The 15,749-nt window shown below is 41.7% G+C and overlaps 2 protein-coding genes across 2 annotated transcripts; one reads left to right on the top strand and one right to left on the bottom strand.

Moving 5' to 3' along the window:
* Positions 1 to 2,127: 2,127 nt before the first annotated feature.
* Positions 2,128 to 7,651, bottom strand: LOC120275161 (phosphoglycerate mutase-like protein 1). The gene is given in 11 exon segments (XM_039281667.1): positions 2,128 to 2,568; positions 2,645 to 2,689; positions 4,478 to 4,584; positions 4,586 to 4,598; positions 5,095 to 5,183; positions 5,303 to 5,377; positions 5,735 to 5,897; positions 6,063 to 6,142; positions 6,652 to 6,759; positions 6,871 to 6,932; positions 7,437 to 7,651. Coding segments are annotated over 11 exon segments (1,020 nt in total). The 5' UTR covers positions 7,600 to 7,651; the 3' UTR covers positions 2,128 to 2,453.
* A 415-nt stretch (positions 7,652 to 8,066) lies between these two features.
* On the top strand, positions 8,067 to 14,709 carry LOC120275526. Its single transcript, XM_039282141.1, has 2 exons — positions 8,067 to 10,677; positions 14,421 to 14,709. Exons 1-2 carry the CDS (start codon positions 8,067 to 8,069, stop codon positions 14,549 to 14,551), a joined length of 2,742 nt encoding a protein of 913 aa, XP_039138075.1. The 3' UTR covers positions 14,552 to 14,709.
* The last annotated feature ends 1,040 nt before the right edge of the window (positions 14,710 to 15,749 follow it).

The raw sequence follows: 15,749 nt of genomic DNA, 5'->3' as shown, positions 1-15,749 counted from the left end.
ATAACTTTAGTAATTAAAAACAAGTTTTTTTTCAAAAAATTATGAAAATTATAAAAAAAAAACAATGTTTTAAACTTTATAATTTTTTAATAATTAAGAAAAAACTAAATTGATAATGTGCCATGACAAATGTAAAAAATTTTAGTAATGAAAATTTTTTCTTATTTAACTTGTTTTAAAATTTTAAGTTTTAATAAAATTTGAAAAATTGTTCAAAACATCCATTACAATGATAGTAGTTAACATTAACCCCCTTAACCAATGAGTTCTGGTTCTGCCACTGACCGTGGTTGGACTGAAGAGAGACCATGGTTGGGCTAAAAACGCCAGAAAATTAAAAGTTGACAAATATGAGAATATTGATTTTTATTTAAACCCGGGCTGAACTAAATTCCTGGGTCCGCCACTGTCAAAACCCACATAAAGAAAAAACATAACTATGTTGAATTATTAACTTCATATATTTGCACACCAACTCTTTTCTCAAAATTATAATGTAACAGATAAACATAACAAAATATGTCTGGACAAAATCACTTCTTTAGAATAGCCGAATAGGTTTAGCTGTTTTTGATGAAGAGAATCTACTATAAATATTTAATTAAGTCTGCAGCGCTGATAAAATTTTTAATGGATAGTATAGACTAACTAATTAATTTATTCCCTTTTCTATTTTAAGATTTTATAAAAATTTAAAATACAAAATAAAGTAACTGAAAATAAATCATGATTGGAATTGATCTGTCCTTCCATGGGGCTTGTGTGAAACGACCTGGCCAATGGAATATTAACGTGGTGTGATATCTCTTCACTTGGACCAGTGATTCTTTGGTTCTTCATCCATCTAACATTAAAAAAATCCACTATTTACGTAATATTAACGTGGTGTAATATCTCTGGATTCTTTAGTTCTTTATCCATCTAACATAAAAAAGATCCTTTATCTATGGAATATTAATGTGGTGCAATGTCTCTTCACTTAGACCATTGATTCTTTGATTCTTTGTCCATCTAACATAAAAAGGCCCACTATCTAAATAATATTAACAAGGTACGATGTCTCTTAATTCTTTGATTCTTTGTCCATCTAATATAAAACAGATCCATCCAGGCAACTGAACCACGCTGCGGATGTGCTTGCAAAGTTTGCTCTAAAGAACCCGGTGGTCTCCCTTTTTATAGAGGGCTCGCTCTTCCAAATTGACTGGTAGAGGCTACTGAGGCCAATGGCTTCCTCTGTCAGAGTCGTTGTGGCTTTAGTTTCTTGTTTTTGTTGCTTTCTCTTTATTTTGTTTTAGCTAAATTCCATTCAGATTTAAAGAAAAAAAACATAAGGAATATTAACGTGGTGCAATATCTCTTCACTTTGCCATTGATTCTTTAATTCTTCGTCCTTCTAACATAAAAAGGTCTACTACCTATTTATATAATAAATATTTTTTCCATTCTATTGTTCAAATTATAAAAATTGCAAATCTTATTCTTTTTTTTCATCTTTCATGATTGATATTTACATATAAAATTCATATATATATATATATATATATACATATCTCGATCTTCAGCCAAGAAAACCCATTTGTTATTTGAAATATGAAAGCTTGTGCCAGTCATTTTTTTTTACAATATCTGCTCCAGAAAACCAAATCGAAAGCTTGTGCTCTGCCAATTTTTGTCCAATATCCGCTCCTTTAAAATAAACAGATTAAACTAACATTTAATTTTAATCAGTTATGAGTTAAATTTTATTATGGCAACTATTTTTGTACCATAAAAGCACCAAATGTTTTGTTAGGATTTTTTTTTAAAATTAATTTATGAATGGCAATAAAGGCCGCCCCACAGAATTAGAGCATGTATTGTGTGGCCAATATAATATAAAAAACCACAATTTCACCCCTGTTTTTTTATAATATATCTACAATACTTTTACACAGTACTATATAACACTGCAACACAAAAGATTTGATATTAAACCACTCACCATTCAAGGTGACTCCCCTAAGTCCACGTAAGTTATCTAGTGGTTGTTTTTGTTTTGTTACGATTTTAGAATAATATAAAATACTGTCCAAGTTTCTACCAAAGCAATTGTTTCACATATCATTGTTTTTTTATTCTTCAAAATGATTTAAAAGCGTTATGGAATAAAATATTTAAAAATATCCATGTAGTCATTGTTCGATAGATTCACGTTTTTAACGAGTCATATAATATTTCGACAAAAGACAAAATCAACCAATTTATCAGGACCAACCAAAACATTCTGTTACCTCAAGCTACTATTTAATTAAAAATTTCAGTCGATGGTTAAAAAAGTAATTACCTGAAATATTTTGGTGGTAAGAAAATCTTAACTAAACGATTGAATGCACGCCCCAAGCAAAGAGTTGACTCCGACTCCAACTCCAACTCCAACTCCGGTAGCTCTGCTGTCACATACAGCACCATCATCAACAGACTCCTTTTTTTTCAGGGTGCTTCTCATGAGCTACGTCACTTGGAAGATCAAGCCCTTGGGGGTTTTTTCCAGGATAATTACTGACGGAGGTATCCGTCCCTTGCATACTGCAGATTGGTAGAATTGGCTCAGAAGCTCGTTAAACTGATGAGAATTGTCCCAGAAAACAAACAACACACTCACCTTCTATCAACCAGCACCATTGATCGGAGCTCACAGTTGGCAAAACTATCCAAACAGAATGAACAAAACCATCAACTAACAGGCAGAATGGTATTTCCAAATCAAATTGGAATAATAAATACAAAACTTGGTGGTTCAAAGTAAACAGAATGGCATTTGAAATTCTGAATCATATTTTTTTTCCATATATATCAATTTGCATTTAAAGAAAAATTTTGTTCATGTTTTTGTTTTCCAATTAAGTTTATCTACGTGAATATTTGTCTCTGATTTCCTTTTTTTATTTACAGAGCATGTATCCTTCTTACTTGCTACCCACACACAAGGACACTATACCATCATACAATAAAAATATCTAATCAAGCTGTCCTACCAGGTGGGCTTGACTATGAACCTTCTCTTTTTACGAAACAAAAATTGATGATTAAAAAGGACTTGGACTGACAAGTAGATTTCAATATGCAAATGATATACCGGGAAGATTTGGAAGACATTACAAGAACTGATTCAAAATAATAAGGGATTACACTAGGATCTAACATATTAGTGTTAGGGGCAACTAAGCAATTTTAGGATCATTGTCTGAAATTTCGAACAAGTTATTTTAAATTCTATGTTTAATTAAGTCTATCAATAAGTTTTAGGAGTTTGTATAAGGTTTAATTTGAGTAAGACTTTCTGTCCTTTCTCGTTAGGAGTCAAACCTTTCTCTTGTTAGGAGTCAAGCTTGCTTATAAGCTCTTGAACCTCTATAAAAGGACAGACGAGTCTTCTTAGGAATTAGTCAATGACTATTTTTTTTAGCTTAATGCTTTATTTCAAGGAGTGACTGCCTTTTATTCGAAGTGTGATTGTTTAGATTCTCTAGATGTGATTGCCTAGGATGTCCTGTGACAATTTCTCCATGATAAAAGCAAGGCACTTTATAATCATCTTGCCGACATGCCAGCATGAGTAAGCTATGGGTTACATTACTTTCTAACAAGACTAAAATGCATACTGCTGAGATGGTGAGCAAAAAGTCTTCCAACTGAATCAGTCTGCACAGTTCAGTATAAATGCACCAATGTTTTATTTAACTTTTGCTATATTACGTCAATGAACAGTTTTCTGCTTCTTCTAAGATCCTTTTGGCATGACAAATCATGATACATATGGTGTGCCACCACATTGGCTCAAGCGTTCTGGCTTTTCTGGCGCCCCCATTCACAACGAGTATATATTAGATTTCTAATGTTTTGGTACAAGTTCAACCTTTCCTTATGTGACCAAGTACCTCCAGGACATGCCTAGTATTATTACAGCCACCTTGGTCTTGGTCAAACCTTAGTTAATTGTTAAAAAATATTCTTAAATTTTTACTTATTTTAGTTTCTATTTTACAAATCTTATTTTATAACAAAACTACTGTTTTATAGATTTCATATAATTTGCAAATAAAAGGGTATTTTGATCATAAAATCACAATATTGTCAAATGCTACTCAACAATCAGTTATTTGCTAATGTTGTTATTTATGACTCAAATTTTCAATTAATTAGTATTTCTTTATCAAAAAATTAAGAGATTTATTAGTGAAAAGATATTTTGTTTATAAGAATGGCATATTTCTCAAAAATCAACTCAGGTTTGACCATTACCTATCTTTGATTTTTGAGATTATCATGGCATACTAGGTTTACCACAATTCCATGATATTAAACATGGGTGTAGAACAGCTAGTTAAAACTTGAATATAAGAATGTCGCTCAGAAAATCTAAAAATTTTGAAGTCATCTATCTACTCTGAAATTTTTTTAAATCCAATATATATCTCATAAAAAGAAAACTTACTGTTTGCTGATTTCATTTTTAATGGAAGGATGACAATCATTTCCAAACATCTGCAAGGTGTGATATAAGAAACCACTGTGGGTAACGATGGCAATCTCCTTCTCTTTTTCGAGTCCACAACCTGAGAAAAAAATGAAGTTGGTATAAACTTCAGATATTGTTTTTACTTATGAAACAAAAAGTTTTTAAAACCACCAGAGCTCTTTACTTTTGAAGTAGGGGTCATTTTTTTGTTTCACCCCAAATAAAAACATATTCATTTTAGCCCTTAAACTGGATATATTTTTTTGACCTGGTTCTCCTCTGGCTGACTTGGGCTCAAGATAATGAGAAATGTGGCACATTAGTTACCATGTAAATGTAAAAAGATCTAAACAGACAAATTTATCTAATTCAGGTGCCCAAAGGAACATATTTTCAATTGAGGGGCCAAAACGAACAATGACCGTGCACTTCAAGGTCACCAATGGCCTTGAACCAGATACAACGCACGAGAAGTCTAATATTACATCTCTTTCAAAGGAATGACACAACCATAAGGCAATAAATCAATCATTTAACAGTATGTGATGGCTTATAATATTTGTTTTTAAATCTACAACAAGAAACAACTTTACCAGTTGATGAACTTCACTCCCCTGGCAGCGACTGCTTCATTTGCTTCTCGTATATCAGCTTCCCATAGAATATCTTCATCATTTTCAATCTGCAATGCCATAATCACTAGATTTACAAGGCCTTCAAGTAATTAAAAACAACAACAAAAGTCAACAGATCCAAAGCAGAAAATTATTTTCTATAAAATGAACCATACAGCAAGCTCACCAGTGAGAAATCAAGTCCAGGGAAAAGCAGCTTGTACTCACTTATATTACGCCGTTTATCACATGGATGAACACCCTTTAGAGAACAGGAAACAATATTAATAAGGCTACCCTGATTTAATATAGATGATTTGTAAAACAAGGATCATACATACCCAGAATATAGATAGCAGTATGAAACTTAAAAGAATTGAGGCATACTATGCAAATGAGATGGCTTAGTGACAATTTACTGGAGTGTCTATTTATAGAGATAAGTAACAAGAAACTTCTGGGTATGTAGACAATATCCAAATGAGATGGCTTAGTGACAATTTACTGGAGTGTCTATTTATAGAGATAAGTAACAAGAAACTTCAACACTAATAAAAAGACTGGATTGAACACCAGCCTTGTAATTTATGCCATAATGAGCAACAAGAATCTAACATACCAAGTGTTCTCGGCAGTTTTCCACAGCAATAAATGGTGGGCAATTGAGACTTGAAATTGCAGAATGATTACTGTTCCCAGCATTTTCTACCATGAGGGGAAGAGCATTCACTCCATCCACATAGCTTTCACCTCCAAAAACCCCCACAGCTGTCTGCATTGTCCTGTAACATGTGATTATATATTACCAAAACATAAAACTTAAAATAACCAAAAAAACCTTTTTAAAGGATACAGGATAAAGAACACAGTAAAGATAGAAATTCCAAATGAGAAATGGTTACATGTCATAGAAATCTTACATAAGTTACCCTTTGCAAAGCTCATACCTTAAGAGAGGAGAAGTGATGACTAATTCAATCTTCTTAGCAAGCCCACATGCATTAACATGCTTCCGTAGATTATCAACCTGTTGCAGTCGCATTCTCATCTCAACACGGTATTTGTAAAGCACATTAGCGCGCGAAATAAGTTCATGCGCATTACAATGTACAGGTGACAACAGCACGAAAATGTGATACTTTTTAACTCTTCATTGAGAAAAAAGTTCCATCTTTTTGGAAATTGGAACAATGTCGGATTACAAAAAAATCAAGCATCATGGCAGGCATGAGATCAAACCAAACTGTCAGATGCTACCCTATAGATGGGTCATCAAAACCAAGCTAAAAGCCAGAGCAAGCATAATGACAGTGGCTAAAATGTGGGGTAATATATGAAATTAACCAGAGTGATCTCATGTATAAGCTTTACGGAGCATCATGAAAATTACAAGTTCATGGAAGGAAATTCATGACCCATAATTTTTTTTCTTTAAAGGGCAAACTATTGAGACTTAGCTTGAAGCATAAAGTTGTAACTGATTATGGTGACAGAAGAGTTTGTTGATATTAATAAAACTGTAGCTATACTCCTTACCTGATTCCAACCAAGAGGCGTGAGGTGAGCATCAAAAAGCTCTGGAGACAAATACGCTTTAAAATCCTTTTCACCTTCCACATTATGAATTCCCTGTGCATGCCGCACCTTGAAACAAAAGATTTAAGACATTTCACAGACGCAAGTATTAAGTTAAGCTTGCCTTCAAAAACAAAAACAATGATAGCCGTTATTATTTAGATTTTGATCAAAACAAACCAGGTGCAACGTTTTAGAACGATGCAAAGGATATAGACTTGAAGCGGCACACCCATCCATGTCTGAAGACAATGAAAAAAAAGCAATTAAGGAAAAAGGAAAAAAGAAAACCATCACTGATTAATGCAATAACCTGTGTATTACTGGCATTGCACTTAAAATGGGAGAATATAGTCGATGAATAGACTTTGACCCATTGGTTTATTTTTCATAAAAATAAGATTACAGATTGAGAAAATGAGAGAGGAGGAAAGAAGGAAATATGTTTTCATAAATCACGACAGAAAAGAAGGGCACGAGTAGGTATGAAGGGTAAGAGGATATCTTTCACTCAGCGGGGAAATAAATTGGTTTAATATTCTAACAAAATTCATTAATTGCTTTGTATTTCAGACAAGAACGCATGAAAACAAGACTTTTGTCAGAGAAGAGTAAGTCTACGATGAAATGAATGAAACGGGAAAGTTACAAGATCTAGTCAAATATGAATTAGGACAAGTACGAGAAGCCAGACGGATAACTTGAGGAGCCGGATCTAAAAGACATGGGAGAGGAAGGAATCTCACCCGAGCGGGAATCGGAGGCAGCAGAATGCGCGAACGGAGTTGCTATTGTGAATGGCCGGCGCCGATGATAACGCTGAGTAGAAGGGCGACCGATAGCGAGAGAAGAAGAGCGCGATGAGGCGACAGAAAATGGGAGGGCACTCAGAGAAGAAGAAATGGTCATTTACTCGGATCGGATCCAGAGAGAGCTCTTGCGAGTAATCTACAAAATTACAGGCCGCACCATCAAACGGCCGCAGCCTTTGGTGAGATAGGCCCGTTGCACACGTCTTTGACCCAATGGCTGGTGTGATTTGACTTGGGCCATAGTGTGTTCCCATTAGTTGATGGGCCTCCATTCTGTAGTATTTAAGTTGTCAATCCGCTAGCCAGTAGAGCTATGCCGGTACTTATGCCTGCCAGCACTTATTCAATCCTTCTTCCGTGACTGGTGTGGGTACCCAGAAAGGCTAGTTAAGACGCTACTCGTGCTTTATATAGGCCTCAAATTTCTGGGCTTTGAGTTTTGGGTTAAATGGATTTCCAATCACAAACTTTGAAAGCCTGATGATAGATTGGACGGACAAGTGGAACAACCAGGGTTGAAGGGCTTTTGTTTGACGCGAGAGAATGAAAAATAAAAGACGGAGAATGAGCCTCCTAGGTGACCTCTGGGGCGGCGTCCCGGCAAGCTTGGAGGGTAGTGAGACCTCAGCAAAGGAGAGGAAGGGCAAGACGGCGGAAGGAATCTCCGGGACCAGGCCGGGTTACACTTACGCGCAGGCGGCCTGTTCCTCTTCGTCCGGGGAACTAACCACGGCTGGCCAGCGGAGGAACGAGCCGCGCATGGACAAGAAGGTGGTGGTGGGAGCGAAACGGCCTCGTTCGCCGCGGGAGGGAGCTTGCGGTAGATGCTTTCGTTCGTCTCACTCCACGGCGGACTGCCGACACCAAGTTGTGTGTCTGCGCTGCTCCGGGGTGGGACACGTTGCTGCTCGGTGCCCGGTTGATGATCGGAGAAGTCCACGTAGGAGGAAGGTTCACGTGCGCTCTAAACTGAGTGGTGGCAAAGGTGGAGTCCCAGAAAGGGAGAGGGTGGACGGGAGGCTGCCGGAAAAGGTGTCGAGGACCCAAGAGAGAGGGGAAGGGGGGATGACTGAAGGGGAGAGGACTCGTCTGAAAGTGAACTGCGCTTCGCTCTCTCTCTCGATATCCCCGGAGAGTTATGAGTTGAGGGAGGAGCTGGCCAAAGTTGCGGTCCTCTCGTTGGTGGGTGGGAATGTGAACGAAGGGAGTGTGCTGGAGATTTTACCTTCGATCCTCAATACCAAGATGGCAGGACCGGCGGTTCCCCTCAACGAGAACTCCTTTCTCTTACCTTTCGAAAACAGGGATGTTGTCCGGGAGGTGGTGAAGCTTGGGTCTTTCGACGCGATGACGAGGGACGGTAAATGCAGGTTGAACTTGGCTCACTGGACTGCGGAGTTGGGGACTTCCGGCCGCGCTGATGGGGAGGGGCAGTGGATCTCGATTTGGAACCTCCCGCTTCACGGGTGGTGCTGGCGCATCATCGAACAGGTGTTGCGGCCAGTTGGTGACCTCATCACACTGTCGAAGGCGTCGGAGCCACATAAGAAGTTCGTGAAGGCGTTGGTGAGGCGACGACGGGGGGTGGTGTTGCCAATGGAACTAGATTTCTCTTTCGGCATGAGAAGGTATTTTATTCTCTTCACGGAGGAGAGAGGTGTGCTGCCAGAGTTCTGTCGCACGTCGGGGAGGTATGTGCTGTGGGAGACGATCAGGAATGGGGGAGTTTTGGCAACGGAGAGACCTCTTCCTCAGAGAGAGGTGATGGAGGAGAAAGGTAAATCGACGATGGCCCCCGTCGCGGGTGAGGGACTGAGAGGGGATGAAAGGAGGAAGGGCATCACGATGGAGAGGTCGGGGGAAGGTGGAAGTAAGACTGGGGTGCCGGTTAGAAGAGGAGGGATCACGATTTTGCAGCGTCGAGCGGAGGACAAGAATGAGAAAGGGAGCTTGCCCTCGTTGCAGTCGCCGTCGGTTGAGCGTAGCTCCCACGGAGAGGATCTCGGCAGTACCCCGCTGGTCGAGCTAAGCTCCCGCGGAGAAGGTTCACGGCTGAACCTTCACGGTGGTCCACCAGAGGGAGGACCTCGTCGGCCGACCGTCGTGGCTCGGACCGTTGGTCTTTGCACGCTGGCCAGTGGGGCTCGGGTCTCCGAGCTTGAGGATGAGATGCGACATGATGCGGTGAAGGGGCGTAGCTCGAGGGATGAACGTGTCGCGTGGAGAGTGAAGCGCCCGGTTGCTGGGGCTGCTGATAGGGCTGTGACACTTGGCAAGCAGAGGGTGGTCGAGGTTGTCGCTGTCGACGCGGACGATGACGAGGTTGTCGCGGACGAGGTGGACGCTCTCACCCAGTCCGAGGTTGACGCGGGAGTGGAGGATTTAATGCTGGAACAGGTTAAGGATTATGAGGCGGTTAAGGCGAGTCAACTAGTTGGGTCTGACTGGCGATTGGGGTTAAGCCCAACTGTGGCTTCTTCTGGGCCTGGTGAGAGGTTGATGGGCTTGGACCCAATTGCGGAGGAAGTGGGCCATGATCTGGGCCTGATTCAAGAGGATGGGCTGGATGAGGTTAAATTTGGGTCAGGCGACCCTCTCCTTCTTTGTGAGGTTGATAGGAGCATGGGGGGCCCTATACACAGCTCTGGGACCTTGGTCAGCCGGGAGAGGGATTTACAGAGCAGGGGGAGACACCCTTTGACTGGGGAGAATTCCCTGATGGGGGGCGGATTAGAAGTTTTTGACATCCCGTCCAATATTGATTTTGGAGATGTCACGGTGCAACCAGAGGTGGTCCCGCCAACAGGTTTTATTTGGAAGCTCTCAGAGGGAGTGTGGGCCCTATTTCCTGTCAGTCTGAGAGGAGACAAGTGTGAAAGGCCAAGTGTTCCGGATTTGCAAGAAGGGCATGGGGACTCATTGTCGGCTGATAAATTGACCTCAGAAGGGGATGAAGATTCAGATGACTCGGTCTCGGAGTTTGCGCGGAATCTGCGGGAACTGCTACCAGGGTTGCAAGTGAGCAGCTCTGCTGGTGGCAAGGAACCTCCTGTGGGCTCCAGAAGAAGTGAGAGACAAAAGAAGCCGTCCTCCAGATTTAATGCGGAGGCTGGATTTATTCCCGAACCGCCGAGGTCAACTAAGAAGAAAACAGTGCAAGAAGGGGTGACGGAAGGTACAAAACCTAAACCTCTTCTTATTTCCGATTGGACTAATGAACAACTTATTCGTTATTGCAATGCTTGTGGTATTGACTTTACCGACTCAGCTAGTGTTAGCTTGAACAGTCTACGGGTTCTAGAGTTGGCCCGTACTCACCAAGTGACAGGTCAGGCGGAGACCTCTTCTGAGGTCCGCGTCTCAGAACATTGTTTATGAATATTATCACCTGGAATGTTAGGGGTTTGGGGAGACCGGCAAAAAGATTTCTTGTTAAAGATTTTCTATGTCTCCACCATGCCGATGTGTGCTGCTTACAAGAGTCCAAGCTTAAGTCGGTCTCGCAAGTGGTGTGGAGGGAAATTGGGGGTTCGAGGTTGGATCAATACGCCATCGCGCCAGCTAACGGGACGTCAGGAGGTATGATAGTTGGGTGGAATGGGGCTCATATCGAGGGAAAGCTTGAACAGGTGGGGATCTATAGTATTACATTGGAGTTTTGCGACAAGAGAGATAATTTCCGTTGGAGATGCACTTCAGTGTACGGTCCTATCGCGAGGGAGCTGAAATTCGCGTTCTGGGAGGAGTTACGGGGTTGTGCTGGTGATCCCCTGATTCCCTGGGTAATATGTGGGGATTTCAATGCCATTTTCTCCGTTGAGGACAAACCGTCGGGGGTCCCGAACTTGTTGGAGATTCAAGCTGCTAATCGTTTTCTTCAAGACGGCAATCTCCGGGAACCACCGGCTGTTGGGAGGAGGTATTCTTGGACCAACGGGCAGGTGGATCCAGTTTGGGTGAAATTGGACAGATTCTTTGTGAATATCGCCTGGTCTGAGAGCTTCCCTCGTATGGTCCAAAATAGCCTTCCGAGGCTTGGGTCTGATCACGTCCCAATTCGACTTGAAGTGGGAAGATTCTACTCTATTCCTAGAAACTTCAGGTTTGAGCTAGTTTGGTTTATGGCGGAGGGGTTTATGGACCTTGTCAAGCTTTGGTGGAATGAGATGACTCCATCTGGCTGTGGTGCTTTCGTGGTTGCCAAGAAACTTGCTGGCCTTAGGGAACGGCTGCGGCGATGGTCCAAAGAGTGCTTTGGGTCTATCAAGCTTAAGAAGTTAGATTTACTACATGAGGTGGAGAAGTTGGATGTCCTAAAAGAAGAGAGAATCTTGTTATCGGGGGAACTTGCACAGGAACTGCACCTTCTGAAATCATTAGATGAGATTCGCAAGCAAGAGGAAATTTACTGGCGGCAAAGGTCGAGACTCCAGTGGCTGCAGGAAGGCGACGGTAACACTAAATTTTTCCACTCGGTGGCGAATGGGAGGAAATGTCGGAACCTTATCCCAGGTTTCTATCAAGAGGGAAGGCTCATCTCGGACCCAAAAGATGTTGGAAGAATGTTTGTTAATCGCTTTCATCAACAATTTGGTAGTAAGCGAGCGTTGCGTTTCAAGGTGGATTTCTCTAAGCTCCTGACAAACAAGCGACACGTGGATTTGGGTGGGTTGGAAAGGCCTTTTACGATGACGGAAGTTAAGGAAGCGGTTTTCAGCCTAGGGGGGGACAAAGCTCCTGGGCCGGACGGTTTCCCGATCCATTTTTTCAAGAAATTCTGGGAGACGATTAAGGGAGACATTTTCAAGCTTTGCGAGGATTTCTACCTTGGAAGAGCTAATTTAGAAAGGATTAACTGGGCCAACATTGTGCTCATCCCCAAGGTGGAGTCACCAGAAACCACGGGGGACTACAGACCCATCAGCCTTATCAATTCATCTCTCAAGATTGTTTCTAAGATTCTGGCTACTAGACTTAGCAAGGTGATGGACGCGCTAGTGGACAATTCTCAATCTGCTTTTCTAAAGGGGAGATGCATCTTGGACAATGTGGCGATTGCTGAGGAATTGATTTTTAGCATGAATAAAAGGAGACTCCCGGGGTGCATACTGAAAGTGGATTTTGCAAAGGCGTTTGACCTGGTGGACTGGGAATTTTTACTGGACTTGCTTAAAGCACGGGGCTTCGGCACCAAGTGGTTGGGGTGGATTGGGACCATTCTTTCCTCCACTAAAGCTAATGTGCTGATTAATGGATCGCCGAATGGTTATATTCGTTATCTTCGTGGCCTGAGGCAAGGGGACCCGTTATCACCTTTGCTTTTCATCTTGGTAACTGATGTGCTTAGCGCGATGTTTGAGCACGCCCTAGCTTCCAGGGTGTTGGTGGGGGTGCCGCTTGGATCTGCTAAAAATAGATGTAACCTTCATTACGCTGACGACCTGTTGATCTTCTCTTCGGGTGGTTTGGAAGACCTCAGAATCCTCAAATTAATTTTACTCCTGTTCGAAGGTTTGTCTGGCCTTCAGGTGAACTTCTCTAAGACGTGTCTTTACTCGGTAAGGAAAGGGTTGTTTCCTGCGGAGGCAGCGGCGTTGACTCTGAATTGCGAGGTAGGACTCTTACCGGTAGTTTACTTAGGCATTCCAATCTCGGGGGGGAGGCCTCGAAAGCAGGATTGGGAGGGCCTAATTGCTAAAGTGCGGCGGCGTTTAACTTCGTGGAAAAGTAGGCATCTATCTATTGGAGGGCGGATCACCCTGTTAAACTCTGTGTTGACGGCGATCCCAACATACTGGATGTCTCTTTTTCGCTTGCCTGCGTGGGTGATTAAAGCAATTGATCGGATCAGAAGGGACTTTTTATGGTCAGGACCGGATATTGATAAACCTGGGGTTAGATTAGTCAGCTGGAAAGCGCTGTGTCGCTCCAGGGAGCAAGGTGGCTGGGGGATTCTTGATCTTCAGAACTTCAACCAGGCTTTACTAGGAAAATGGGGGTGGAAGTTAATTAATAATAGTAATTGGGGAGGGGCTGAGATCATCCACTTTAATTATGGAAGCAGTAGTGGGGATCTGTTCCCTAAAAGGAGGGGTCGGATGTCGTACTTCTGGCGTGGGGTCCTGAGCGTGTACCCGGCCTTGCGGTGCTGCGTTTCTAGTGTAATTCATTCTGGCACGGACACTTTGTTCTGGAAAGATAGATGGCTCAAAGGCAGAGCACCTATGTATGTTTGGAATGAACTCTACAGAAGCTGTAGGCAGCAAGACGCTTCTTTCATGGATTTGGCCCACTTGCTTGAGGAGTACCCGTTCTGTGAGGATGCAGAGTTAGTTCAAATCAGAGATAGGTGGAGGAATTGTGGTAACGGGGTGAGGGACAGGAAATGTTGGGCGCTTAATGGCAACGGGGTTTTTTCGGTTAAATCGCTTTACAATTTTCTTAATGATGGGGGTGCGAGGTGTGAAATAGCAAATTTCTTCTGGAAAAGTAAATGCCCAAAGAAGATTAACATTTTCGCATGGTTGGTTTGGAAAAATAGGATTTTGACACTGGAAAACCTGGAATTAAGACGATGCAATAAGCTTCCGACCGCAACCTGTGTCATGTGTCATGCGGATGTGGAATCTGTGGACCATCTCTTCCTTCAATGTCCGATTGCTAGGGAGGTGTGGGGTTTCTTTGGCAGGCTTCTTGGCTTCCCTGCGCCCCCGAGTGCTATGAATTGTGTGTGGAGGGAGTGGCGGGGTTCAGTGGGGCCAAACAGTAGGGCTGTTGTGGACTTAGTGGTTAAGGCGTTATTATGGAATATTTGGATTGCTCGCAATGATAGAATCTTTAATGATAAATTCATGTCTTCCTACTGCATTCTGCTATGTATTAATCGTATGCTTCTATCATGGTTCGATGCACTTGCAGATGGCGCTAAGGCGAGATTAGACGACACCATGGCTACTGTCAGGCGCAGCCTGGAGTTCCTTGAGTCGAAGAACCAGAGAGACAGGGGGGATAGCACTGCCGAGGAGGCACCAGATCGGAGCATCGAGTAGTTGTTTTTTTGTTCCAGTTTTGGAGGATGATCCTTCATCCTCGTGGGGTGTTCCTTTTTTGTAATCTTATACCACTTCTTGTGGTGTGAGAGGTTTTTGTCCGCCAGGGGCCCCTGGTTGTTGTTGTGTTTGTTTTTTATTAATTGAAGTGGTTTATCCACCTTTTCAAAAAAAAATAAAATAAAATAAAATAAAATAAAATAAAAAAAGAAAAGGATACGTGTTAAAATTTCAGTTGAGTTCTTTTTTATTTTTTAAGTTGGTGAGCTGGTTTTGCACGGAAGCCTGCCACGCACCGGCGCCCAAGAAAGCAGACATTGGTACCATCTTTAACGTATTATTATTATTTTTTTTTTTTGATAAAGAGTGGATAAACCACTGATTTATTAAAATAAAGAAAACAGTACAAGGAAGAGAAAACTCTCACCAGAAGTGAGGAAGGACAGAAAATAAACTAAGAGCTAGAACTTATTTAACGTATTCGTGATGACATTCTAGCACTTATTTATTATATTGGTTTTAGATGGAAAGCAGCTTACCTTGTGTAATGGCAACAAGCTGCTTCTCGCTGGATGCAAACGAAAAGTCTTTATCTATTATAATGGAAGCCTTACATGGTTAAGTTATGCAAATCAAACCATGATATCAGAAAACAAACATATGGACACCAGCACACCGCTCAAACATGGGATCCAATATTACGGCCGAGTTCTTGTTCCAACTCTAGGTTCATAGCTTTTGATAATTGTTGGGCATTGGTTCTATTAACTCATTGATTTCTCGAGATGAGATACTTTTCAGGTGCTACAAAGAGAGAGAACTTATTTAAAAATATTGAATCTAAAAATTATTTACTTCTAGGGACTCCGACCTCCAATACTAGAACTGACAGCCATGAGCCATCTGCTTTAGAATTTTTGTTAGGTCAGATTTGAATTGATGTACAACCCTAAATAATTGGAATCATGTAAACGGGAGACCTGAGCGCAGGCAAGCTTTTAAAATAAGATTGATGGATGAATGGATAAACCCACTTAATGAACAAATGATTCGTTCCCACGAACTTTTGCTGGCCACTTTTTGTTGACTCAAGCAAGGGGATGTTCGTGCTCCGAGACGCAACTTGATACCAACTTTGATTAATGATAAAAGTTCAGCGCAATGCTGTGTGCTATAGTCACCGAGGGCAACAGCTCTT

This window comes from Dioscorea cayenensis, chromosome 14 (assembly GCF_009730915.1).
Source record: "Dioscorea cayenensis subsp. rotundata cultivar TDr96_F1 chromosome 14, TDr96_F1_v2_PseudoChromosome.rev07_lg8_w22 25.fasta, whole genome shotgun sequence".
Lineage (NCBI taxonomy): Eukaryota > Viridiplantae > Streptophyta > Magnoliopsida > Dioscoreales > Dioscoreaceae > Dioscorea > Dioscorea cayenensis.
This window is presented reverse-complemented; position numbering and strand designations above follow the sequence as displayed.

Coding starts and splice junctions, on each gene's coding strand:
- LOC120275526 (XM_039282141.1), top strand. CDS start 8,067: ATGAGCCTCCTAGGTGACCTCTGGGGCGGCGTCCCGGCAAGCTTGGAG. Junction 10,678..14,420: donor GCAAGAAGGGGTGACGGAAG/GTACAAAACCTA, acceptor ATGCACTTGCAG/ATGGCGCTAAGGCGAGATTA.